This window comes from Lipophrys pholis, assembly GCF_963383615.2.
Source record: "Lipophrys pholis genome assembly, chromosome: 17".
NCBI lineage: Eukaryota > Metazoa > Chordata > Actinopteri > Blenniiformes > Blenniidae > Lipophrys > Lipophrys pholis.
In genome coordinates this window covers 22,831,434-22,856,864 of record NC_137643.1, presented here as the reverse complement: position 1 = coordinate 22,856,864, position 25,431 = coordinate 22,831,434, and the positions used below count along the sequence as shown (strand labels likewise).

Below are 25,431 nucleotides of genomic sequence, written 5' to 3'. Positions count from 1 at the left end.
GGTACAGAAACTCCTGAATTTAGTGGACACAAGTTTATAACTTTAGCTGATTGTTAGATTTGTTCATTTGAACGTCGCTGATTCGCCGTTTGGTATCGGAGGATCAAGACTTTTATTTAGATCCACTCACCAGCTAAGTCACACAAAGAAAAATAGAAACATAAGCTCTGTAAAGACGTTTGAATATAAACAACAGTTACTAATGAAAAGAACTGAAATTTACAAACCGGATTTTAAGATACCGTCAGATGTGTAACGGAAAGGAACCGTTCTATTTCACCTCTTCAGACCGCCAGAGGCACTGGATGATCATCCTTACGCAGGTCGAGAATGTTATGACAACAAAGTCCCTTGTGACTCCCGGTGGCTCACGTGAATCTATATAATCATGTGACATCGGAAGCTCAGTCCCTTTTCACCTTCTCGCTCGGAAGGTTTATATGTGTGGTTTGTCAGCATGATGTTATTGATATCCCGGTCCGTGCCACCGCGCTCGACTTGTAAAGAAAGAAATAAGAGTCACTAGTGGCGTTCTCGGCTCCACCTGACTCAGTAGCACAGTACTGTAATATGACGGACAATACTGGTTTTTCTGTTTTCCCTCCCTAGATAATCAAAAAAAAAGAAGAAAAAAAAGAAGCATGCTCAGAATTGAGTCACCAGTGGCGTTCTCAGCTCCACCTGACTCAGTAGCACGGTACTGTCATACTATGAAAAAAGTTACGACGCAGGAGTGTCTGGCCTGTAGGGATTGTTTGGCCTCGCTCCAACTGGAGGATGGCCATGACCAGTGTCTTGGTGTGGACCACCTTTGGGAGGCCCTCCCTCTCGGAGACAGCCTGTAATAACTGCATGATTATGCCCCGGGCCGTGAAGGTTGCCCGCCTGGCCATTTTTGAGGAACATCCTAATTGCGACGCCGTGTCGTCTGACCAGCTGCCTCCTGACCAGCTGCTTCTTGACCAGCTGCTTCTTGACCAGCTGCTTCCTGACCAGCTGCTTCCTGACCAGCTGCCTCTTGACCAGCTGCCTCCTGACCAGCTGCCTCTTGACCAGCTGCCTCCTGACCAGCTGCTTCTTGACCAGCTGCTTCCTGACCAGCTGCTTCTTGACCAGCTGCCTCTTGACCAGCTGCCTCCTGACCAGCTGCCTCTTGACCAGCTGCCTCCTGACCAGCTGCTTCTTGACCAGCTGCTTCCTGACCAGCTGCTTCCTGACCAGCTGCCTCCTGACCAGCTGCTTCTTGACCAGCTGCTTCCTGACCAGCTGCTTCCTGACCAGCTGCTTCCTGACCAGCTGCCTCCTGACCAGCTGCCTCTTGACCAGCTGCTTCTTGACCAGCTGCTTCCTGACCAGCTGCTTCCTGACCAGCTGCCTCCTGACCAGCTGCTTCTTGACCAGCTGCTTCCTGACCAGCTGCTTCCTGACCAGCTGCCTCCTGACCAGCTGCTTCTTGACCAGCTGCTTCCTGACCAGCTGCTTCCTGACCAGCTGCCTCCTGACCAGCTGCTTCTTGACCAGCTGCTTCCTGACCAGCTGCCTCTTGACCAGCTGCCTCCTGACCAGCTGCCTCCTGACCAGCCTGCGGACCATAAGTGCTCTGCTGCAGAGAACTCCAGCAGGTTGTTCCAGTAAAGTTGACAACCTCGTATCGGAGTTGACTCAGATGAAGGCTCCGCTTCAGAACCTTCAGGCTGATGCCGGCCACAATGTGGTCGTTCCTCGGCAGCCGGAAGTGGCAACACATGACGACGAAGTGAGGTCCAGGGCTGCTTCTGATACCCGATCTCAGGGGGATTCTGATACGTTCAGCTCCCGAGTCTCTGGGTCGGGTTCTCACACCTTTATGGGCTCTCAAGCCGCTGGGGAGGAATCTGTGGCTGTGGCAATAAGAACTGCTCTTAGCAGATTGGTAGAAGAGGTTCCAACTTTACAACAGGCCTCCTCTAGTGCTTTCTTCTGCTGCCGATTGGCTACAACGCCTTTTTCTGTCCCCCTTCAGAGGAGTATGTCAATGAGCTGCACACCAGCTGGACTGACACAAACGCCTTTTCACGGAGAACTTCAGACAGATGGTGTTGGCAGCGATGCAGGACACAGACAAAGATGGCCTGGGGCAGATGCTGGCCGTAGAACCAGCTATTGCCTCCCTCATCTTACACACCGAGGAGACTTTGAGGACGAATGCCAGGCGCGGTGGCGGATCCCAGACGACCTGCTCTGTAGGGCGTATGGTACGGGTCCCCCTATGGGTTGCATCAGGAACTCATTGTCACACCTAAAGAGGGGCCCATTGACAAGCCAACACACGGCCAGATGGTTGGTCCCTGCAGGCGTTTGCCTTAATGTCAAGTGAGCTCGGCGGCTTAATGTCCACGCTGGTCCAGACCCGGTGTCAAGTTTGGCTGGCCCAGTCCCCAGTGTCAGAGATTAGAGTTCTACGACTTTGGTTGAGCCTACCAGTAGTTCCTGGGCAACTGTTTGGTTCAGCTGCACTGGAGGCCCTCGCGCCGGCGATTCGCACGAGGCAGCAGTTTGCAGGACTCCAGAGACCCCCCCCCCCCCCCCAGCGTGTGAGTACAGGAGCTGCAGTTTCTTCTGGACGGAGGTATTCGGACCCATCCAATTTCTTCTACGTCAATGCCACGATACAGACTCACCAGTTAGTTTATTGTGGAGTTCCTCAGGGTGCATGTCTTGGTCCTTTAGTTTTGTCAGGTTTTTTTATAAGTTTTATTATTCTGGATAAATATACTAATACTGACTCAATGCTAAATGGTGCTACATTAATGCTAACTGATGCTATCTGCATGCTAAGTTACAGATTCACCATAGTTAGTCAAGGCAGCAATAAAAACAGTACCTAAGTAAAAGATATTATAATTGTTGTCAAAGGAGCTCAGACTGGGCTTTGTTGTCGTTCTGTTTATTTATTTGCAATAAAACCAAGTTATCAAAAATAGAAAAACAAAAAGGCTTCAGGGACATCTAATTTCACACAGCACAAAAATAAAACAGTGAAAAGCATTGATTAGTGATCATAAAAAACTAAAGCGTTTGAAAAGCAATGAAAAGTACCACAATCACCTTTCTCATTTGTTTTGTCGATAAAAATCTAAACGTTTGACGTCCTGATCAGGTTTAAATTATTTCCGCTCAACTTTTCACAATAAGACGCAGAAGAAAAAAAAAGGTAAACATGTCATCAACAATAGAAGATGTAAAAAATAAACAACAACAACTCTGCAGGTGGTGGAGTTCCTCCAGGATCACGTCTCGGTCCTTCTGTCTTTTCAAGATCTTCAACACCCGACTCAGAAATATCAGTTTCTGACTTCTTTTTTAAACGTCCCCGTTGTCCACTAACGGAACCCGAGCAGGTCAAAACCAGAACAAACGACCACCCAGGAAAACCCCATGGACTCAGAAGACTGAACTGGACTTTAAACACATCCAATACTAAATCTAACTAACAGGAAGCAAGTCCCTTCAAACCCTCATCATTCAGCAGTTAAGATATATTGTGATAAACTTCAGTTTATTACAGAATACAATTTGAACAAATCCGATTAACGCATCCAGAATTAGTTGTGGCGTTCCTCAGGGTTCAGCCTTCGGTTCACAATGAATTCAAAACTCTGAGTCTTTGTGACGGTTCAAGTCTCAGACCGAAAAGTTTATCACCGATTGAGACTTTTCACATTTCAAAATCTGATCTTTCATCTAGAATCTGCTTTGAGGTGAAATTGGTCAATTTACCGATTCATCCTTCAGGGTGTTCCTCAACTTTTAACAAGTAAGTCATTTAGTGGTGAAATGTCACAATTTGTTGTCTTTAGATGGTGAAAGAAACTTTTCCTTTCAGTTTTTTCGTCTTTCAGGAGCCGTAAGTACCTCCTGGAAATATCGCTTCATATTTTTTTTTTAAAGTAAAACAACAAATTTGTTTTCATCCATAAAATAATCGGCAGAAAAATTGAAGACAGAAAAATTTTAAAATTCACTTTAAGTGTTATCGGATCCGAATCCTTCACGATTCGGTGTTCCAATTCCTGAGGTTACATTTTCAGATGATCAGGAGTATTATTTTCCCTAATAATAATCTGAATGAAAGTATTATTAATTAGTTGAGGTGGTCCTCAGGGTTCAGGTCTCGGTCCTTTACGTATTCCGGACTCAGATTTACGTCACTCAGAATTTGAGTAATTTCAGAATAAAATAATCTTTGAAGTTCTGCGCTAACAGCTCCAAGCTAAGTTAGGGAAATGAAAAAGAAGCTGATTTATTCAGTCCCGTAAAAAAAAACAAAAAAAAAACCTGAGACTGTTTTAGACAACATCCTCATCTGATAATGTCCAGATGAAATAAATGAGTTGTGGCGTTCCTCAGGGTGCATGTCTCGGTCCTCTAGATTTGGTTTTGCCATAAAAGATTCAGTTTTCGAAGCTAAACGTCAAACACTGTTTTTTTTCTTCTTCTTCTTTTTTTGTTTTTACATAATTTTGGTTAAATCTACAGATTGCAGATTATTAAATGTGAACATTTTGTTATCTATTTAGTCTTTTGTGACAGTAAAGAGAAGATGTTTGGGTTTTTTTTTTTTCTTTCCACTTGTTTGGAACATTTAAGATTCAAAGTTTTTGGATTCACTTTTCGGACATTTTAAAAACAAAATCCCCCCAAAAAATCCTCAATGAGAACAAAGTAGAAATAAAGTGTTTGTTCAGACGAGGGCCACAAACCGGCTCACTGGAGGTCAGACAGGCCACACCCACACACTGCAGGTGTTTGGCTCAGCTCTGTGTGTGCGTCTGCGTGTGGTGCGTCTGCGTGTGGTGCGTCTGCGTGTGGTGCGTCTGCGTGTGGTGCGTCTGCAGGGTATGTGTGCGTATGTGTCGTTTGAAGTTGGAGTTGTCGCTGAAGCGCCGGCCGCAGTGGCTGCAGGCGTACGGCTTCTCTCCGGTGTGGATGCGCAGGTGCTTGTGGTATCCGTCCAGCCGCGACAGCTTCCTGCCGCAGATGTTGCAGACGTAGGACTTGGTGACCTTGGCGTCGGCCTTGCGGTGCACCTGCATGTGTTTGGTCCAGTGGTGGCGCCGCACGAAGGAGCGGCCGCACAGCGCGCACACGTACGAGTCCACCGCCTCGGACAGCAGCACATCCAGTGCGGCGCCGTCCGGCCCCCCGTTCATCTGGGGGGGCTCCAGGGGGTCCAGGGGGTCCACGCTGAGGTCCGACGGGCCCGGCCGGGGGTCCGGCTCCTCCGAGTCCTGCTTCTTGTGGAACAACAGGAAGTCCACGTCGGTCTGGTCCGGGGTCAGGGGCGGAGCCTCGTGTGGGTCGGAGTACACCTCTTCCTCCTCCTCCTCCTCCTCCACCTTGATGTGGGGTGGGGGCTCGTCACCGGGGTCGAGGGCGGAGCTCCAGTCCTGCTGCTCAGAGAGGACTGAAACACAGAGAGCACTTCAGGGAGCGTGGGAAATAGGAACCCCCCAGCTTTTCCCACCTTGGTGTTTCTGATGAGACAAACGATCAGCTGACTGGAGCCTGAAAGCGTCTCTGGTTTTTACTTGTACTTTAATTGACGGTGTGTATCTGTTAATCCTCCACCGCTGGAACGTTTGTATGTTGAAAGATTGAAACTTGTTTCTAAACGTCACTGACCGCTGACTTTTAAAATTAACGTCACAAACAATGTAAACGTCACCGGAGAGCCGACGAGCTTCTCCGGTGTCGTAGTTTAGACTCGAGACGGAACGATCCGTCACAGTCGACATCAGCGTTTTACGACTGATCGGGTATCGGTAAGTCCAGCCGATCGCCTCCCCGATGCTTTTTACGTCAGCCGCCGTCCACTGAGCGGCGTCCGCGCCCTGCTGGCGGTGGATGAATAGCAACCGCGCCGTTAGCAACATTAGCAGTCCAGTGGCTAACATGCCGGCAGTCTGGAAGTATTTTAACCGACGACGTCGACAGTTCAACGGCCAGTCGTAAGAAAATAGAGAGAGAGAGAGAGAGAGAGAGAGATGTTTTTCTTTAACAAGGCCTCAAATAATAAAATACACATTTAAAACACACTTAGGACACAAGTACAGACATAAAGGAAACAGGGAAGAGTAGCCAATAAAAAAAATATATACACTACCGTTCAAACGTTTTGGGGGTCACTTAGAAATGTCCTTATTTTTGAAAGAAAAGCAAAGTTTTATCATTGAAGAAAACTTTAACAATGTATAGAGTGTATTTCTGATTAGTTTAATGTGGTAAATGACTATTCTAGCTGCAAATGTCTGGTTGTTGGTGCAATATCTACAGAGGTGTGTAGAGGCCTATTTCCAGTAACTCTCCCTCCAGTGTTCTAATGGTCCAATGTGTTGCTCGTTGTGTCAGAAGGCTGATGGACGATTAGAAAACCCTTGAGCAATCATGTTAGCACCGCTGAAAACAGTTTAGCTGCTAAGAGAAGCTATAAAACTGACCTTCCTCTGAGCAGCTTGAGAATCTGGAGCATCACATTTGTGAGGTGGATCCAACGCTGAAACTGGCCAGAAAAAGATCTATGATGTGAAACTCGACGGTCTATTCTTGTTCTTAGAAATGAAGACTATTCTATGTGAGAAATTGCCAAGAAAGTGAAGATTTCCTGCAACGGTGTGTCCTACTCCCTTCAGAGCACAAACAGGCCCAAACCAGAGTAGAAAGAGAAGTGGGAGGCCCCGCTGCACAACTGAGCAAGAAGAGAAGGACATTTAGAGTCTCTAGTTTGAGAAATAGACGCCTCACAGGTCCTCAACTGGCAGCTTCATTAAATAGTACCCGCTAAACGCCAGAGTCAACATCTCCAGTGAAGAGGCCACTCCGGGATGCCGGCCTACAGGGCAGAGCGGCAAAGAAAAATCCAAATCTAAGACTGGCCAATAAAAGAAAAAGATTAATATGGACAAAAGAACAGAGACGTTGGACAGAGGAAGATTGGACAGTGTTATGGACGGACGAATGGAAGTTTGAGGTGTTTGGATCACACAGAAGAACATCAGTGAGACGCAGGACAAGTGAAAAGATGCTGGAAGAGTGTCTGACACCGTCTGTCAAGCAAGGTGGAGGTAACGTGATGGTCTGGGGTTGCTTTGGTGCTGGTCAGGTGGGAGGTTTGTTCAGGGGAAAAGGGATTTTGAATAAGGAAGGCTATCACTCCATTTTGCAACGCCATGCCGTCCCCTGTGGACAGCGCTTGGTTGGAGACCAATTTCGTCCTCCAACAGGACAATGACCCAAAGCACCTCCAGAGGGTGGAGAAGTATTTAGAGAAGAAGCAGGCAGCAGGTATTCTATCTGTAACGGAGTGGCCGGCGCCGTCACCACATCTAACCCCCATTGAGCTGTTGTGGGAGCAGCTTGACCGTATGGGACGCAGGAAGTGTCCATCCAGCCAGTCCAACTTGTGGGAGGAGCTTCTAGAAGTGTCGAGTGAAATCCCTCCAGATTACCTCAACAAATTAACAGCTGGAATACCAAAGGTCTGCAATGCTGGGATTACTGCAAATGGAGGATTCTTGGTCCAAAGCAAAGTTTGAAGGAAAAAAATTATTATTTCAAATAAATATCATTATTTCTAACCTTGGCAATGTCTTGAATATATTTTCTATTCATATTACAACTAAGTAAATAAAAGTGTGACTTTTCATGGAAAACACAAAATTGTCTGGGTGACCCCAAAAATTTTGAACGGTAGTGTTTATATATATATATATATATATATATATATATATATATATATATCAGGGATGTCCCGATCACACTTTTTTGCCCCCGATACCGATCCGATTTTTCAGAATTGAGTATCGGCCGATACCGATACTCACATTACTATTGCAAATATACTCAATAGTCTATTTTTGGAGCAACTAAGACGTCTGAAGCTAAAAGCACTATTGACAGAAGCTTTGTTTAGCTAGAAATTATTGTAAAACTCACTTATTGAATCAAAATTCTTCTCTTTCTCTTTAGTTGTTGTTGTAAACTGAGGAACATCCTCACGACGAAAAAACGATCATTTTCCTCCCTGGCCTTCTCCCAAAGAACCGTCCACACCTCACTATGAACACGGCTCAACACGAGGCTTCAGGGCATGTAGTACACATGCCAGGCCTTTAGGGGCGCTGTGACTCACCAAACACAATAAAAACGCAGAAGACAGACAGACCACATAGAAATTTAGAAGTAGACTTCTGCACATAAACACATAAACCACTATATATAACTCTAGTTTTATAGGTCTATGGCCCCGCTCCACCTGCTTCTAGCTTCTGCAGCTCGACCGGAGCTTCTAGTCCCTGATTGTTCTGGTTATTAGGTGACGCTGCGGACCGCGGTTTTTTTTTTTTTAGATCAGCGGGGTGATCGGCTGGATTTGCCGATCCCCGATCACTCACAAATCACCAATATCGGTCCCGATCCGATATCTACCGATCGGATCGGGACATCCCTAATATATGTGTGTGTGTGTGTGTGTGTGTGTGTGAGCCTTGTCAGGAGCCAGAAGAAATGGGGGTGTCTAGCTGAATACTGTTCATACTGTAGTTTTTATGCTTTAGTTTATTATCGTTTATATTTTTTCATTTAAATTCCTTGTCATAGTTCAGTTGAAGTTGTTTGTACCAGTCGAAGTTTCTCAGAGAGTCCAAATAAATCCGTTCTCATCTTTACATCACAGCACAGAGCAGAATCGTGTTGTTTTGTTGTTGTTGTGAATAAAATTTGAATAAGTTCTTAAGTCAGTCTGAGGAGAAATTTGATTCTTTAACTGAGTTTCACAATAATTCGAGCAAAGCAAACCCACTGAGCAAGACGTCCAAAACACGTCCGTCCGTTCAGGCCGTAATCTGGACGTCTGTTTGACAGCGAGAACTAGTTGACAAAGGACATAAAAATGATGGACATTATAGGAATTATTTACATCTAAGACTCTCAGAGTCAGTTGAAAGAGACATGTCCCAAGCTGTCTGTTCAGTCCAACTGCCTGTGTAATTATTGATTCCTCATTAAAACAATGAGGGACGTAGATCATGACAGGCAAGAGGAGACGGCATGTGAAGTTTAATGTCTGAGTTTTGACCGTTTCTGGTTTTGGTCACAAGGTATTGAACTCTTCAAGTCTCCATGGAGCAACTCACCACTTCCATCACCTTTCATCCTGTGAACACGACTACGCACCTGATTAAACGCTTTATCAGCACTATCAATCGTCTCATTGTTGCACTGGTTATTGCTCTTGCCTCACAGATAGAAGGTTGTGGGTTCGAATCCAGCTGGAGGTGAGTGTGGGTTTCCTCCCAGGATCCAAAGACATACATGTGATGGTAAATGTGGAACGCTAAATTACTCCCGTGCGACTGATGACACGTCCTCGTTGTGTTGAAACGCATTTTCATTGACGTCCAGAAAAGACACCCGGACGACGTCCAAGAGAGACGTCGCTAAAAAAAACCCCTTCAGGCCCCTCTGAGGACGTCTTCTGGACGTATAGAGACGACGTCTTTTGGACTTTTTACTCAGCGGGGAAGCTTCTTCCAATGAAGATTTCAGCTTTAGACAAGCAAGTTGTTAAAATAAATAAGTATATTCACAATGCAGCAATCGATGGGATCAGTATCGAGGACTAAAACAGTGACCCGGACTTAATTCAGACCCTTTGATCAAGTGTTAGTCATATAAAAAAAGAGTAAAGCTATTGAAATTGTACTGAGAATGATGTACTTTAGTAGATCAATAAAATTCTGGTGTGGAACGTGTCTGCAGCAGCATCCAGCAAATGTTGAGGTTAGAAACTGTTCACCTTGGAACTGGAGCTCGTTACTTCTGGAAGCAAATATGGATCAAAAATCTATTTGAAATGCATTTTCATTTTCTTCTTCAAGACGGCTTATTCTGCGACTCGATCAAAGTAAAACTAAAAAGCACTTTCAAATTTTACTTTTCAAAAGAGGATTTTTAAATCTCAAAAGTTCCTTTTCGTGTCCTTTATTCATCACACGACTGTTATACACAATATAATGTGCAGTGAAAGGCTTTAAATACATGTTCTGCACTGAGACACGTTTTTTAATAAGATAGAAGAATAAAAATAAAGATTAAGAACACACAGTAATGAAAATAGCACACTGTATAACAATAATAATGATCATAAAGAAAGGATTTTGAGTTAAGTCACACAATAAGCGATCTTGAAACAGAAAATGAAAATGTTTGCATGAATGATTGTTAATTTCATTTATGAGTCAAAAATGCAGTTTTAATCTGAAAATGCATTTCCGTTAATACATTTCAAATAGATTTTTGGTCTATATTCGCTTTCATAATTACCTAAATGTGCCAGACACGGTAGCCTCCCGGGGGCTCCAGCCTCCCGGACCCGAGGAGTGACCCACCTGAGCCGCCCTGCAGGCTGATCTGCGGAGTCCGGTTCAGGTCCAGCAGGCGGCGCTGACGGTCGATCTCCAGCTTGGAGCGGCAGATCTCCTCCTCGTACTCCGCGATGGTTCTCCCGAACACCCCGAAGATCTCCTCTGCGGCCGCGGTGAGCCGCTGGGTGATCAGCAGCCGCAGCAGCTCGATCTTCGACATGGCGAGAAGGAGAGAGGGACCCGGGGGGAGGAGAGAGGGACCCGGGGGGGGGGGGGGGGGGGGAGGGTGGAGGGACACCCGAGGGAGGAGAGAGGGAGTGCGGGCAGAGAAGGACAGAGACCCGGGCTAAGAGCTCAGGAAGACGGACAGAGGAGAGCGAGAGACCGGGTGGAGGAAGCAAGAGTCCAGGGCTGAGAGCGCCAACAGGCGGTGGATTGTTTACCTTCCGCTTCCAAAATGTTCTTTTCCGCCTGCGCAGTAGGTGTAGTGTGCTGCAGTGACCCCTGCTGGACCGGAGGACAAAACACAATCACAGACCTTCAGAATCAGAGGAAAAACACCCAGACCCTCTGAATCTGTCATGATTCTGCTGAAAGTAATAAACACCCGACTCTTCTGAGCTCAGCTGATGCTGAGAGTGAAGTCCGTCCTGGAACCGTCAGCACTGTGGAGCTCCAGTCTGAATAACGTTCACTTTTACACATCAGACGTTTGAGTGATTTCCTGAGCACACATGAAGAGCGTCACATTAATGAAGGTGTTCCACCTTCACGTTCCACCTTAAGCTTCCCTTCATGGAGATGGTGATTCACTTCATTCAAATGTTCTCCTGCTCTTCATGCTTCTCCTTCGGGGACTTTCAGCTCCTCATCTGGAGCTCACAGCTGGATGGATGTGAGGCGCCACAGAGAGTTTCAGTTGGAGGACCAACATCTGCACAGCCCCTCAACATCTGGCCTCTGAAGCACTGAACCGCAAACACAGTGAGTCCCAATGGGCTGGTTCCTCCTCTTTTCACCTCCTCCCTGTACCCCCTCCTCAGGGAGAACACACTCGGTGTGGTGGAGGTCAGATCTCCATTAAAAGATGACCCTCATTAGAAGTCCAGGTGTTCCACCGGGCTTCGTCCTGGGTCCTCTGTTCTTTAGACTTTCTTTTAAATATAAATCTAAACCATTTAGTTTATGAGTTAATAACTTTTAAATTCTTTGTAACATTATTTTGATGGGATTAGGATTTTTACTTTAAGTACATGATGATAAATCTAAATAACAAAAGCATCAAAATGGAAGTTTTATATTTAAAGAGATTTATATGAAGTCTCGTCGGGTTATTTTGTTTTTGTGACTGATCTTAAAAACTGTTTTAATGCTACTGATTATTAAACAATCCATCCTCACTATACTGTATGTGCGAACATGTTCATATATATTGTCAGATTTTACTTTCAGAGGCTACTCCATTACTTTAAGTCAGTATTTGATGATATCAGTTTGGGAGTACACACGGACGTTAAGACCGAGAGTATATTTGCCTCCTCTAGGTTTTCCCCTGAGAGAAACTATGGCTCACCAGCAGCAGCAGCTCCAGCAGCTTCATGCTCCAGCGCTCCGGGAGAGTTTAAAGTCCTCGCAGCTGCAGACTGGATGGCTGATCGTCGTGGGTCGGGGTGCTGGATGATCTGAGCCGCGGTTCCCTCCGACGACTACTGAGCACACGTAATATGGGCCTTATATATGTTTGTGTCCCGCCTGCCTTTACCTTCTCCCCCCTTCTGAGAGATCACACTACTATCTTAACCCAGTCAGAGTGCTTACACCTGCGTGGTCAAGTACGCCACATTCGTGCGTGTCCTTGTACTACTTGTTCCCCATAATTGGCTGTCTATACCATTTCACATCAGCGCGGTGGTCATACCATCCTGTCTGACCAGTACGTTTTATTCCTTTGTTTCAAAACACACTCATACAAACAGAAACACACACACACGTATATATAAAGCACACAGTAGTAGCCTGTTAGCATTAGCCTCTTAGCAGTCGTATGATAGCATTGGCCTGTTAGCATTAGCCTCTTAGCAGTCGTATGATAGCATTGGCCTGTTAGCATTAGCCTCTTAGCAGTCGTATGATAGCATTGGCCTGTTAGCATTAGCCTCTTAGCAGTCGTATGATAGCATTAGCCTGTTAGCATTAACATGGAGTTTCTGCACCATTAAAGTCATCTTATCATTTGTTGTTATGTTTCATTATTCTCATGTGTGTCTCGTTAAAGTCCAACAACCTGAGAAATATTCTGTGTTAATTAAAGTTTTTAGACTTTCAGGAGCATCAGGAATCATCTTCGCGGGAGACTTTGCGATTTGAAGACAAACCATTTTATTATGAGGTTAAAAGAAAAAACAAATGAAAGGAATCTGCACTTTGGTATATTTTTAATGCAGACAGATGAAAAGGAGGCAGCAGATCCCATCCAGCTGGATCAGACCTGTTGGTTCCTGCTAGATCAGGCCTGCTGACACTGCTCCCTGATTAGAGACTTCCTGACCGGACTCTGGGACCCGTGGCTGGCCTCGCAGGTCACAGAGCCCACCTCCCTCCACTGGTCAGCTGTGAGCTTGAGGGTGCTGGTCAAGCTGTAGAGGTTGTCCCCCTGCAGGGCTATGGGTCCCGGGACTTCCTCCCAGCCGCTGCTGCCGGTCACCTGGAGCCCGTCCACCTTCCAGCTCAGGGCCCAGTCTGAAGGGAAGCCCCGCTCGGCCAGGCACAGGACTGAGGCTGAGCCCTGCTGCAGCTCCGAGCCCGAAGGGGGCAGCACTGTCACAGAGGGCTGCACGTTACCTGTGGACCAGGGACAGTAACTCAGTACTTTGTTACTCCAAAGTAATCTTCTCTGCTGAAGCTGCCGTAGTGGAAGCGAAGTTTGTTATTTCTGCTCTGCTTTTCTAGAGATATGAAAGGCAACCTTCAACCTCCGGAGGGTGAGGTAACACCAGCATGGTCAAAAATCACACACACACACACACACACACACACACACACACACACACACACACACACACACACACACACACACACACACACACACACACACACACACACACACACACACACACACACACACACACACACACACACACATCACAGATTTGGCATAACCTTTCTGCAGGACCCAGGATAGAGTCTTGTGGAACACCAGGACTTCATAATGAGGGCGATTAAATCACTGAATTGCCGTCAATGAGACGACTTCACACATTAAAAAGTTGAACTTAAACATTTTAATTCAGCAGCGTGATTTATAGAATAGATTAATGTACACAAACATTTCTCATCAATGAAAAGGTTCCCTCAATAAATGAAGAGTTCTGTTGATGCAAAGGTCTAAAGAACAGGGGCGTTCGGATGGAGTTGTGAGGGAAACAACAAGGATTGAGTGGTGAGTATTCAGAGAGAGAGAGAAAGACTTCTTACTTCATATTAACTATTTCTCATCAATAGAAAAAAATATTTAATACAAAGAGTTTCAAAAAACAAACTTTGCTCCAGAATGAGAACAGAAGACCCAGGGCGGAGCCCCTGTGGGACACCGAGACATGAACGGTAGTGGACGACGTTATCTGAGATAATATTTAGCTTTTGTTCCCCGAGTTGGTTACAATTCTCACCACTCTGCCTGGAAAACTGTTGAGCTTATACCAAGAACAGACAGAAGGAAACAGTGATCCGCATGTTTCACTTTTCCAACACACAATAGAACAAAAGACGTGAGTTAGAAGGAAAGTTAAAAGTTTCACACTGATCTAAACAACACAGATTTTTTTACAATGTTTATTCCTTAAAAATTTTCAAGAATAGAACTTTGTTTGAGCATATTTATGTCTTCGGAGTTCAAATTTAGAGTTTAAAGGCGTAAAGAAAAGTCTGATTGGAAAAACTGGTCAACAGGTTAGTTAGAAGTTTTACCAAACTTTTTCTATCAGTTTTACCTAAAGTCCTTATATTCATTCCATATTAGCAGTAAATCTAAATAAGGAGCTGCAACCAAACCCATGAAATTGGTGTAAAATTAATGGATTAACAATAACAAAATCCAAGAAAACTGACTTGTACTTTTCGTTCTAATGTTAAAAAAACAACTACTACGAATGAGAACTACTTCATGAGAAATGTTTACATTAAATCTGGTAATAAAATCATCAGAGAATCAGGAACTTACTTCCAACATCCAGCTTGGTTCCTCCACCAAAGGTGTACCACAGTGATACAAAGAGCCTGAGCGCTCGTACAAAAACCTCCCGACTGCGAACAGAGCAAACACACACAGCTGGTAAACAGCTGGAATCCGCTTCACACAAACAGCACAAAGACACTCACATCAGGACAGTTTCATTTAGCATGTAGAGGGTCAGGATTCTAAAGAAGAGCCCTGGACGGGGAGCATTTAACCTGAAATGGACCCAGGATGGAGCCCTGCGGGACACCCTAATTCATAATGATAGAGACAGAAGGTCTGACTCTGTTTGACACTTTGACTCAGATAAAAAAAAATGTCCACATATGCATGAGGATATGAGAGAATCGAATTACATTGTACTGTAGAGGGTACATAAGCCCCAGCTCTTTTCTCACACTTCAGATATATTTATTTTAATGTTTTTATAGTTTGAAGAAGCGACACATCACTTATAGGGTTCAGAGAAGCTCAAAGATGGATAAACACAGTCCTTAAAAAGTAGCTGTGAGAAAGTTTTGGCAAATAAAAATAAAATGAGGAAAACTTGTATCAGTCTGAAGAACAGTGGGCACAGCACGGAGCCCTGTGGGACACCACCACTTGTATTGATAGTAGAAAAAGCTCATGTGTTTGATTGAAAGTCAGAAGAGCCAGAACAAAGCCCTGTGGAACACCAACAGAGACTCATGTCTATTGTCCATCCATCCATCCATTTTGTCACGCTTATCCGTTTCCGGGTCACAGGGGTGACAGTCTGAACACTGTTACCCAGATCACATTGCACCCATTAAGAACCTTCCTGCAGGTGGTGAGCCCACAGGAAGGTGTCACCCGGCCTGGGACATGAGCCCACTACCTTGAGATTGCGAGTCTCATGCTCTACAACTGAGCTCGCCGGGAGCTCATGTCTATTGTATGTCATGTAACTAGGATAAACAACAAACTTTCATATTGATGACTGCTCGATTTCAATTGTTCATAAAGCTTTTTCAAGTTAAATCATCGAAGATCCCATTGAGATGGTTAATCATAGATATCTTTTTAAAGCCCGTCGGAGCAGCAGTGGGCTCCAGCGTCACGCCTCTCTGAAGGTTTAACAGCCATGAGAAAGAGCTCATAGTGACAGTGCTTTGTGTCCTTGACCAGAGATTCGAACCAGCAACCTTCGAGTCACAAGTCAACCTTTTTAACATCTGTACCTCCGAAACTCTGTTGAGAACAACGAGTCCTGGTATTGAGAAATTGAAACCCCACTTTGTTTGTTTCGGGAGACTTTGACTGTGGTGAGAGTATTTACATTGAGAGGGACTTTACTTCTACTTCTTGGTCATAATCATCATCATCATCATCATCATCATCATCATCATCATCATCATCATCATCATCATCATCATCATCATCATGAACCGAGAGGAGGTGAAGTGAGGCGGTGAACAGTGAGGAAGAGGTGAAGAGAGGAGGAACCAGCTCCTTGGGACTCACTGTGTTTGCGGTTCAGTGCTTCAGAGGCCAGATGTTGAAGGGCTCTGCAGATGTTCCTCCTCTAACTGAAACTCTCTGTGGCGCCTCACATCCGGCTGTGAGCGCCAAATGAGGAGCTGAAAGTCCCTGAAGGAGAAGCATGAAGAGCAGGAGAACATTTGAATGAAGTGAATCCTCATCTCCATGAAGGGAAGCTGGAAAGTCCAGCTCCACTGGAAACTCCTCTACGCTGACGACGTCTCACTCTTTATTATCTCACTCTGACACTCTGACACACTTCATCTCACGGCCTTCATTCAATAAAGAAATAAAGTATGTCAAATGAAGACGGTGCTTTGATCAAAACTGACGATCTGATAATTCGTTGACCGATTGTTCCACTCACTGAAGCTCAGATTCTCTGTATCGTCCCTCTACGCTGACGATGCGATGCTCTTCAAGGTGAGAAGCTGGAGAAGCTTCTGGACGGATTTCCCTGAGGAAGGACGTCCTCCTGCCATGTGACTCTGCCTTTGCATGTTTCCTGTGTCTGTGCCGTCAGCTGTGACAAGCTCAGTGTTGATGAGAGGCTGTTCAGGCGTTTCTGAGCCAAACACCTCCGGCAGAGCCATGAGGAGTCCAACTGTCCTGCTGGTCGTCCTGGGAGTCCTGGTTCAGGGTGAGTCTCTGCTGGAGGCTTCAGGATGGCGGCACGGTCCCTGTACCTGGCCGCCATTCCGGGACACAATCCGATTTTCCTTTTACGTTTTGATGACGGTAGACTAAAAACAGGAGGTGACTCGTCTCCGGTTTCCTGTTCGGAAAGTGGAAATCGAAAAAAGGAGCCTTTATCTGACTTCCTATTATGTGTTATTAAAACTCTGGAAATATTTTTAAAATTTCTAGAAGAATATTATCAGGGGGTCAGCAAGTTGTCGTAATGGAGCATCAGAATGCAAAGACGATTCAGCAAAAGAAGAAGAAGCACAACAACAACAACAATCGATCTCAAGCAAACTTTAGATAAAGAATAATGGTCGTATTTTATTTATCAAGTTTAAAATAAACACATAATAGGAAGTCAGATAAAGGTTTGTTTCCCGTTTTGTCCATTTCTAATTTCCAAATGAGAAACGTTACCGCTCGCTACTCGGACCAGGCAGCTGGTTCTTCCACTGACTGCTCGGTACCGTCTGCAGGCTCCGGTGCTGAAATCGTCCTGACTCAGTCCCCGCGGTTCCGGACCATCGCTCCGGGAGACGACGTGTCCATCAGGTGTAAAGCCAGCTCCAACGTGTTCATGTGGGTCAACTGGTACCTCCAGCGACCGGGACAGCCCATCAAGCTGCTCATCGCCAAGGCGACGGGTCGGAGGCCCGGCGTCCCGGAGCGTTTCGTGGGCGAGGGTTCGGGGACGGACTTCACACTGACCATCGGAGCAGCTCGGCCCGAAGACTCTGGATTCTACTTCTGCAAGCAGAGCCACAGCGACGTGTTCACACGCTGAAACAGTCGGCAACAAAATCCTCCGCAGCTGGACAGGAAATGACTCCGCAGCCAAAAACGACGCTTTCACACAACCAGTCGGATTCCTTCAACAAAACACAGAGACAGTAAGTTACTCATTACTACTCCAGATTACTTCAAGACCACAGGGTACTTCTACTGTCACTAATAAATTAGACGTCGGCTGTTTGATCTTGTCGCTGAACTGAACTGTCAGCAAAGTTACTTTGTTAGTAACTAGTTACTGGAAAAAGACATGTCACTATAGCAAATATAAGTAAATGTTATAATGGAGTTACTGGGAAAGTAACCTGATATTAATTTACTCCTGTTAAATCCTCCTCCTCCTCTTCTTCCTCCTCCTCTTATTCCTCCTCGTCCTGCTCCTCCTCATCTTCCTTGTCCTCCTATTCCTCCTCCTCCTCCTACGCTTACTCCTCCTGCTCCTTTCATCCTCTTCCTCTTCCTCCTGCTCCTCCTCTTCCTTGTGCTCCTCCTCATTTTCTTCCTCCTCCTGCTCCTCCTCTTCCTTGTGCTCCTCCTCATTTTCTTCCTCCTCCTGCTCCTCCTCTTCCTTGTGCTCCTCCTCATTTTCTTCCTCCTCCTGCTCCTCCTCTTCCTTGTGCTCCTCCTCATCCTCTTCTTCCTCCTCACCCTCCTCCTGTTTCTCCTCCTCCTCCTTGTCCTGTTCTTCTTCCTCCTGTTCTTCCTCCTCCTGCTCCTCCTCCTCCTGCTCCTCTTCATCCTCTTTCTCTTGCTCCTCCTCCTGCTCCTCCTTCTCCTTCTCCTCTTCCTCCTCCTTGTCCTGTTCTTCTTCCTCCTCTTCTTCCTCCTCCTGCTCCTCCCCCTCCTCCTCCTCCTGCTCCTCTTCATCGTCTTTCTCCTCCTCCTCGTCCTCTTCTTTCTCTTGCTCCTCCTCCTCCTCATTTTCTTCCTCCTCCTCCTGCTCCTCCTCCTCCTCCTCCTCCTCCTCCTCTTCATCGTATTTCTCCTCCTCCTCACCCTCTTCTTTCTCTTGCTCCTCCTCCTCCTCCTGCTCCTCCTTCTCCTCTTCCTCCTCCTTGTCCTGTTCTTCTTCCTCCTCTTCTTCCTCCTCTTCTTCCTCCTCCTGCTCCTCCTCTTCCTCCTGCTCCTCTTCATCGTCTTTCTCCTCCTCCTCGTCCTCTTCTTTCTCTTGCTCCTCCTCCTCCTCATTTTCTTCCTCTTCCTCCTCCACCTCCTCTTCCTCCTTCTCCTTGTCCTCTTCCTCCTTCTGCTCCTCCTCCTCCTCTTCCTGCTCCTCTTCCTCCTCTTCCTCCTCTTCCTCCTCTTCCTCCTTCTCCTCCTCCTCCTCTTCCTGCTCCTCTCAGACGTGTTGATTCAAGTTTCTCCGTCAGATGAAACATTCTTTACATATTTTAATTTCCACTCACTCTGATCTGCAGGTTTGTTTCAACGTGTTCATATTTTAACTGCTGTTTCAACACACACACACACACACACACACACACACACACACACACACACACACACACACACACACACACACACACACACACACACACACACACACACACACACACACACACACACACACACACACGCACACACACGTCACGGTCTGAGTCTCCAGGAGGGGGCAGCACAGCGGTGTGATGGTCCGATCAGTGACAGCAGGATGAGAGTGTGAGGTCTCTGGTGTCCCTCAGGGCTCAGTGTTGGGACCAGTGATGTTTCTAGATGTAAATACTTGGTGGGGCAAGATTTTATTTCAGGTCTAGTGACACCACTGAATTCCAAAGTAAAGTGTGTGCACAACAAGCCACAACGTCATAACAACCATAAAGGCGTGGATCCCATGAAAATGTTGGACCTTGGGAAAAGCCAATCAAAAAAAATTAATTTAATTGAAATTAAAAAAAACTTTAATGACAGGATTCAAACCAGGTCATACTGATTCAGAGATGGTTGCTCAACTCCTCGCCCACCAGTAAAGCTTTGTACTGGATTCTTAAAAGACTTTCATCAACACGTCACACAGTTTAGTTACTTTTACTTTTTAAGTTTCCCCGCTAAAGTAAGAGTTTCAAACTTGTACTCGGAAATAATCAACCTAATTAATTTTTATTCTTAACTGTTTGTTAGCTATAGCTGCTAACGATGACTGGCTCTGGTTCTGTGAAGCTCCGCCTCAATCAGCACCAGCCAATCAGCTCTGAGCTTCTAATGACGTTGTTAGTGGGCGGGGCTTCAAGCCCCATGAGGAATCAAAATCACGTGAACTGAATGAACGGAGCCACAGCCTGAGCATGAACACTTTACTGCATCCAATACACACTGCATGGTGAGAGAGGGGCGAGCTACACTAATGTAATACACACTGCATGGTGAGAGAGGGGCGAGCTACACTAATGTAATACACACTGCATGGTGAGAGAGGGGCGAGCTACACTAATGTAATACACACTGCATGGTGAGGGAGGGGCGAGCTACACTAATGTAATACACACTGCATGGTGAGAGAGGGGCGAGCTACACTAATGCAATACACACTGCATGGTGAGAGAGGGGCGAGCTACACTAATGCAATACACACTGCATGGTGAGAGAGGGGCGAGCTACACTAATGTAATACACACTGCATGGTGAGAGAGGGGCGAGCTACACTAATGCAATACACACTGCATGGTGAGAGAGGGGCGAGCTACACTAATGCAATACACACTGCATGGTGAGAGAGGGGCGAGCTACACTAATGCAATACACACTGCATGGTGAGAGAGGGGTGAGCTACACTAATGCACCATCAGTGTGGATCAGGAGGAAACAACCTGGAACCACTAGAGGAGACCAAGAACCAGGGAGTTCAGTCCTCACACAGTCATTATGTGCTGTAAAGGTGGAAGTTTTATTCAGACAAGAAAATACTGTCGATAATCTTAAAGATTTAATAGCACAGTTTGCATGCAGTCCTTTCTGATGACACCAGGTGGCGCTTAGCCCCCCCTGCCCCTAATGACCAGTCGCACCTGGTTGGGACGCCTTCCATTCACTTCCTGTTCATCTCCAAAACAAAAAAACAAGAAGAAAAAACAAATACACAAGACACTACACAACGTCAAATGACACACACACACACACACACACACACACACACACACACACACACACACACACACACACACACACACACACACACACACACACACACACACACAGTGACACTGGGCTCCAGAATGTCTCCCCCCCCAATTGTAACTCACATACCTGAGTAAACGCTGCAGGCGTGTTCAGTCGTGTTCCAGCACACAAACACAAAACAACACCTGCGTGTGTGCGTGTGTGTGCGTGTGTGTGCGTGTGTGTGCGTGTGTGTGCGTGTGTGTGTGTGCGAGTGTGCGACTGTGCGTGGCAGGTTTATTTGAGGTGTCTCTGCTGCTGCAGGTTTTGAACTGTAGTGACTCATTCTGACCTTTAGAAGTTTCATTCAGCCAACCTCTCCCCACACACAACCACCCCCACCCCCCCACCCCGGCCTCCTGATTGGCTGCCGATCTTTTAACCTGACATTGAGCCTCAACTGTGTGGATTTGTGTTCTCACACTCCTCTGGAGGTTTAAATATAAATATACAGTAATATACAGATATTCCGAAAAATACAGAAGAACTTCACAAAACCAACACAACCGTTAGAACACAGTAAATGATGACAAAGGAACCACACAACAACAACCCACCACTGTTTCCTCAGTATCCAGTCAGAAGTTCACTGAGTAACTGTAACTGAGTAACTGACTCCGGGACAGTAATCAATTGCTAGAGTAGTAGTAGTGGCCGTGATGGGTGAGGAAGATGTTGGTGTGATGAAGGTGTTCCTCATGTTGGTGGTTTCTGGTAATCAAGGCAACGGATCCACCTGAGATGAATGGCTTTCCCGCCTCGGAATTTCCAAAGTTGCCATTTGCATGAATGCACCGTGACTCCTGCTCTTCTCTGATTGGCCGATTTCCATCCAACTTTTTCAAAAGGTTAAACTGGGAAAGAAAACAAAGTTTAATGTGAAAGGAGATGAAGAGAGATGGGTGAGGACACACAAGTCACCCCGCGGCACGCAAACACACACACACACACACACACACACACACACACACACACACACACACACACACACACACACACACACACACACACACACACACATTGTTTCTACACAGAGAAACCTACACACTACAAATATGTACAGACGTTGTGTGCTGATCTGATCTGACTGGTTGTCCAGGTGGATCCAGAACAGCAGTGGTGATCTTCCGGTGTGGGGGGGTGGGGGGGGGGCTCTTCCAGGTGGTCTTCTTCCTGAAGGCTGTTACGCCTGGTTTCCACTGCGCAGGATTTGACGGGACGATAAAGCAAAGCGTACCCAGACCCAACCTGTTGCGATGCCTCACCACAGAGTATTCGGTGAACGATGCAGGTATGTGACTCGTAGGCTCTCGGCCCTCGTTCGGACCAACGTGGAAGCTGCGGTCGCAAAAACAACTGTACTCACAAAACAACCCACGTGAGCAAGGCGAAGTATGGAAACAACAACAGACATGTATGACAGACAACATACGGCCGATGAGATATTTGAATATTGCAAGCTTGTGACGTAAACCACTGACCAATCAGCAGACAGCTTCTGTTTATCGGACCGTTCTGTAGTGCAGGGTACCCCAACGGAACGTTGACGAAAAATCATAACCCTTGGGCACCGTTCTCTAGGTACCATCCACAACGTTTGCAGTTGGGACGCACACAAACCTGAACGGTCACATTCTGTGCAGTGGAAACGAGGTTTCAGGGTCTGCTGGTCTGGAACAAGTCCAGACAGTCCAGGATCCTTATGTGTGGCACTGGATCGTAGACCTTCACGTAGACCTTCACGTCATCAGTCCAGGCGGTGCAGGTTGGCCTTGTTTGTTCTTCCAGTCTCTGGAAACTGCCCCGTCGACCAGGAGCTGGATGAGACGGTTCTGTTCTGGGGTCCTTCACGATGAGGACTGTTGCTCACCCGGCAGACGGTCCACAGACTGATGACATGGGGGGCAGTGAAGCCAGTAACACGTTACTCTCATATCGCCACTTTTTCAATAACGACGTTATTATTTCTAAACCAGTAATCAGATTAAAGTTACTTCTCGAGTTTCTTTCCCGTAAAGCCGCTTTATTTTCAAACAGAACCGCACGCTCGCCTGGCCCGCCCCCCTTCTCCACTCTCAGCCAATCACAGGCCAACTCACTCTAACGGTGCGTTCAGGTGACACAAAAGAGTCGGAAATAGCAAACATAATCAATAAACCTTACCGTAAAAAAAAAAATTGGCAGGAAGCCCCGCCCCTTTTTTCAGTCAATCAATCAATGAAAGACTTAATTTGTCCCCGCGGGGCAATTAAATGGCAGGCAGTGCAAATAAATAAATAGATAAATATTGTAACAACAGACAACAACGACATCACGGGGTAGATAAATACCAGTAACAGTAAAAATCTGATAATAAAACTGAGTCAGATATAAATACAACAAAGAATGAAGGTCAAAGGTTAAATAGGTATAAACATGGTGCAGGAGGCAGCGATCAGCGAACTTAGTTACTTTCAAAAACAAGTAATCACTAAAGTAACGAAGTTGCTTTTTAAAGGAGTGATTAGTAATCAGTAATAGGATTACTTTGTGAGGATGAGGATCTTTACGTCACGCAGACCAACGTGGACCCCGACACACAAATCTCCCACTGTGATTGGACAGTTTGAACAAACCGCTTCTGATTGGTTCGTTTCCTTCTTTGAAACGTCTCGCTGATCCAGAAATAAAGAAACTGCCAATGAAAAGACGGGCGGGATTTCACTGAGGGGACTTTTATTTATTTTGTGTTGGTGGTTTATACAGATGATTCATGATTCTCTGTAAACGTGAACAAAAACAAGATTCAATCACAACAAATCAAAACCCCGAAAACATCAGTTTACAGTGTCCAGAGGCACTATTTACAGTGAGAGCAGGGTGACACACACACACACACACACACACACACACACACACACACACACACACACACACACACACACACAACATTCGGCACCGTGTGTCGAGTCAGCGAGGAGTTTGTAAAGTTTATAAAAACACAAAAGTTAAATTCAGTGAATCCAGAACAGAAATTGTTGCATTCACAGATGAAAACCCGTTCGAATTTTTTTTTCTTTAATTAATTTAAAAACACAAAAAAAAGTTCCAGTTTTTCTAAATCGGTCAATCATTTTGTCGAGTTTTCTTCTTTTATTCAATCAGATACTGTACATGCGTTTGTGTTTTTTTTTTTTTAAAAAAACTCCTGGAAATGACAGGATGAAACATGTTCGTTTGTATTTTAAACAAAAGTTTTGTAAAACAAATGGCTCTTTTACCGGATTGCAAAAAAGACACTTCATTTAAATTAACAAGATAAATATGGACACACAAGAAAATGCTTCTCCCCGCTGAAATAGTGAGATCGAAGTGAAAAGTTCTGAATCATCACGTTAGATTTAGACAGAAAACACTTTGCTTTGTCTATTCCAGTGGTTGTAAAACTTTTCCGCGTGTTCCACCTGAGAAAATAACCTGCAAGGCTAACGGGGTTAACTGTGGACTTAATACTGGATACTGATTTTAAATCTGAATTTTCCTGGTTTATATTTTTTTTCAATTCGAGTTTTGAACTGTTTTGATCATTTCATATATTTTAAAACAATTATTAGGAATATACATTGATGACCACTAGAGGGAGCTCCACAGTTTTGAGGATCGCGGGTGTTGAGTGAGGCGATCCATTTGTACACAAAAAAGTTTTTATTAAACAACAAAAAAGGATACTTTTATCCAACATAACTCCTTTATTTAATGAGATAAATCCCCAGAACTTGGTACAATTTAAATGTTATTTCTAACGATAACACATTCAAATAAAATAAAAATATAGAACCAATTGTCATTTGTTTTTCTCACTGAGAGAAATGCATTTTTGTGCAAAGCAAAATGACTAAATTCAAATTAAGATAAAAAAAAAATAAGTCAAAAGAAAATTTGGAGAAATTCAAAAGCATTTTTTAAAAACGTTTTAAATCAGAGGAATGAATCTGAACGTTTCCCTTTTCCTTGTACAAAACCTCTCAACACGTCAGTTTGAATATGAACAAAATGTCGTTAAAGTTTTTGAATTAGGAGCAAAAGTTTCATAAAACTGTTTTGTGGAATTTGTGAAGTTTCACAGGAAAAAAAAAACAAAGTTATTTATCTCATTAAGTCAGAATTAATAAAAAAAAACTAAGGCTTCGTTCACACGACGACGTTCCAAATGAAAATATTTGGGTTTTCTGTTTTCATTTCAGAAAAGTTTCACGTTCACGTCACCTTTTTGAAAACGATGTACGTTTCCATGGAAACGGCGCCATTTCCATTGAGATGGAAGTCGGTGTTTTAAGAAAGTTGTGTTTTCAGTGGGTCCGAACACTTTCGTGACGTAAGCGGACCCCAAAACACCATCAAACCTTTGAGCCCCCGCCCACATGACGACACCGCTTCATGTAACCATCGTTTCGGTCCGATCATCCACACGGCGCCGCGTTTTACGTGCCTGAAAACAAGTTTTTTTGAAAAAAAACAGTTCAAGAGTTGAGAAATTGCAACTCACGTGTGGACGGACAAGATGCACTTTGGCTGAGAGCGATGTCATGGCCCCGCCTCTCGACTTTATAACCCCGCCTCCCTCTCTGTGACGCCACTTAACAACAACAACATGGCGGGTTACCTGCTCCTGCCGATGCTGTTCGC

The 25,431-nt window shown here is 45.3% G+C and overlaps 1 protein-coding gene and 1 gene segment (V, D, J or C); one reads left to right on the top strand and one right to left on the bottom strand.

Moving 5' to 3' along the window:
- Positions 1 to 2,922: 2,922 nt before the first annotated feature.
- On the bottom strand, positions 2,923 to 10,878 carry LOC308122502 (uncharacterized protein). Its single transcript, XM_080484329.1, has 2 exons — positions 10,428 to 10,878; positions 2,923 to 5,446 (listed from the first exon to the last, which is right to left on the bottom strand). Exons 1-2 carry the CDS (start codon positions 10,621 to 10,623, stop codon positions 4,794 to 4,796), a joined length of 849 nt encoding a protein of 282 aa, XP_080340455.1. The 5' UTR covers positions 10,624 to 10,878; the 3' UTR covers positions 2,923 to 4,793.
- Positions 10,879 to 16,715: 5,837 nt separating this feature from the next.
- Positions 16,716 to 17,608, top strand: LOC308122970 (immunoglobulin kappa variable 1-39-like). The segment is given in 2 exons: positions 16,716 to 16,780; positions 17,301 to 17,608.
- Positions 17,609 to 25,431: the final 7,823 nt, after the last annotated feature.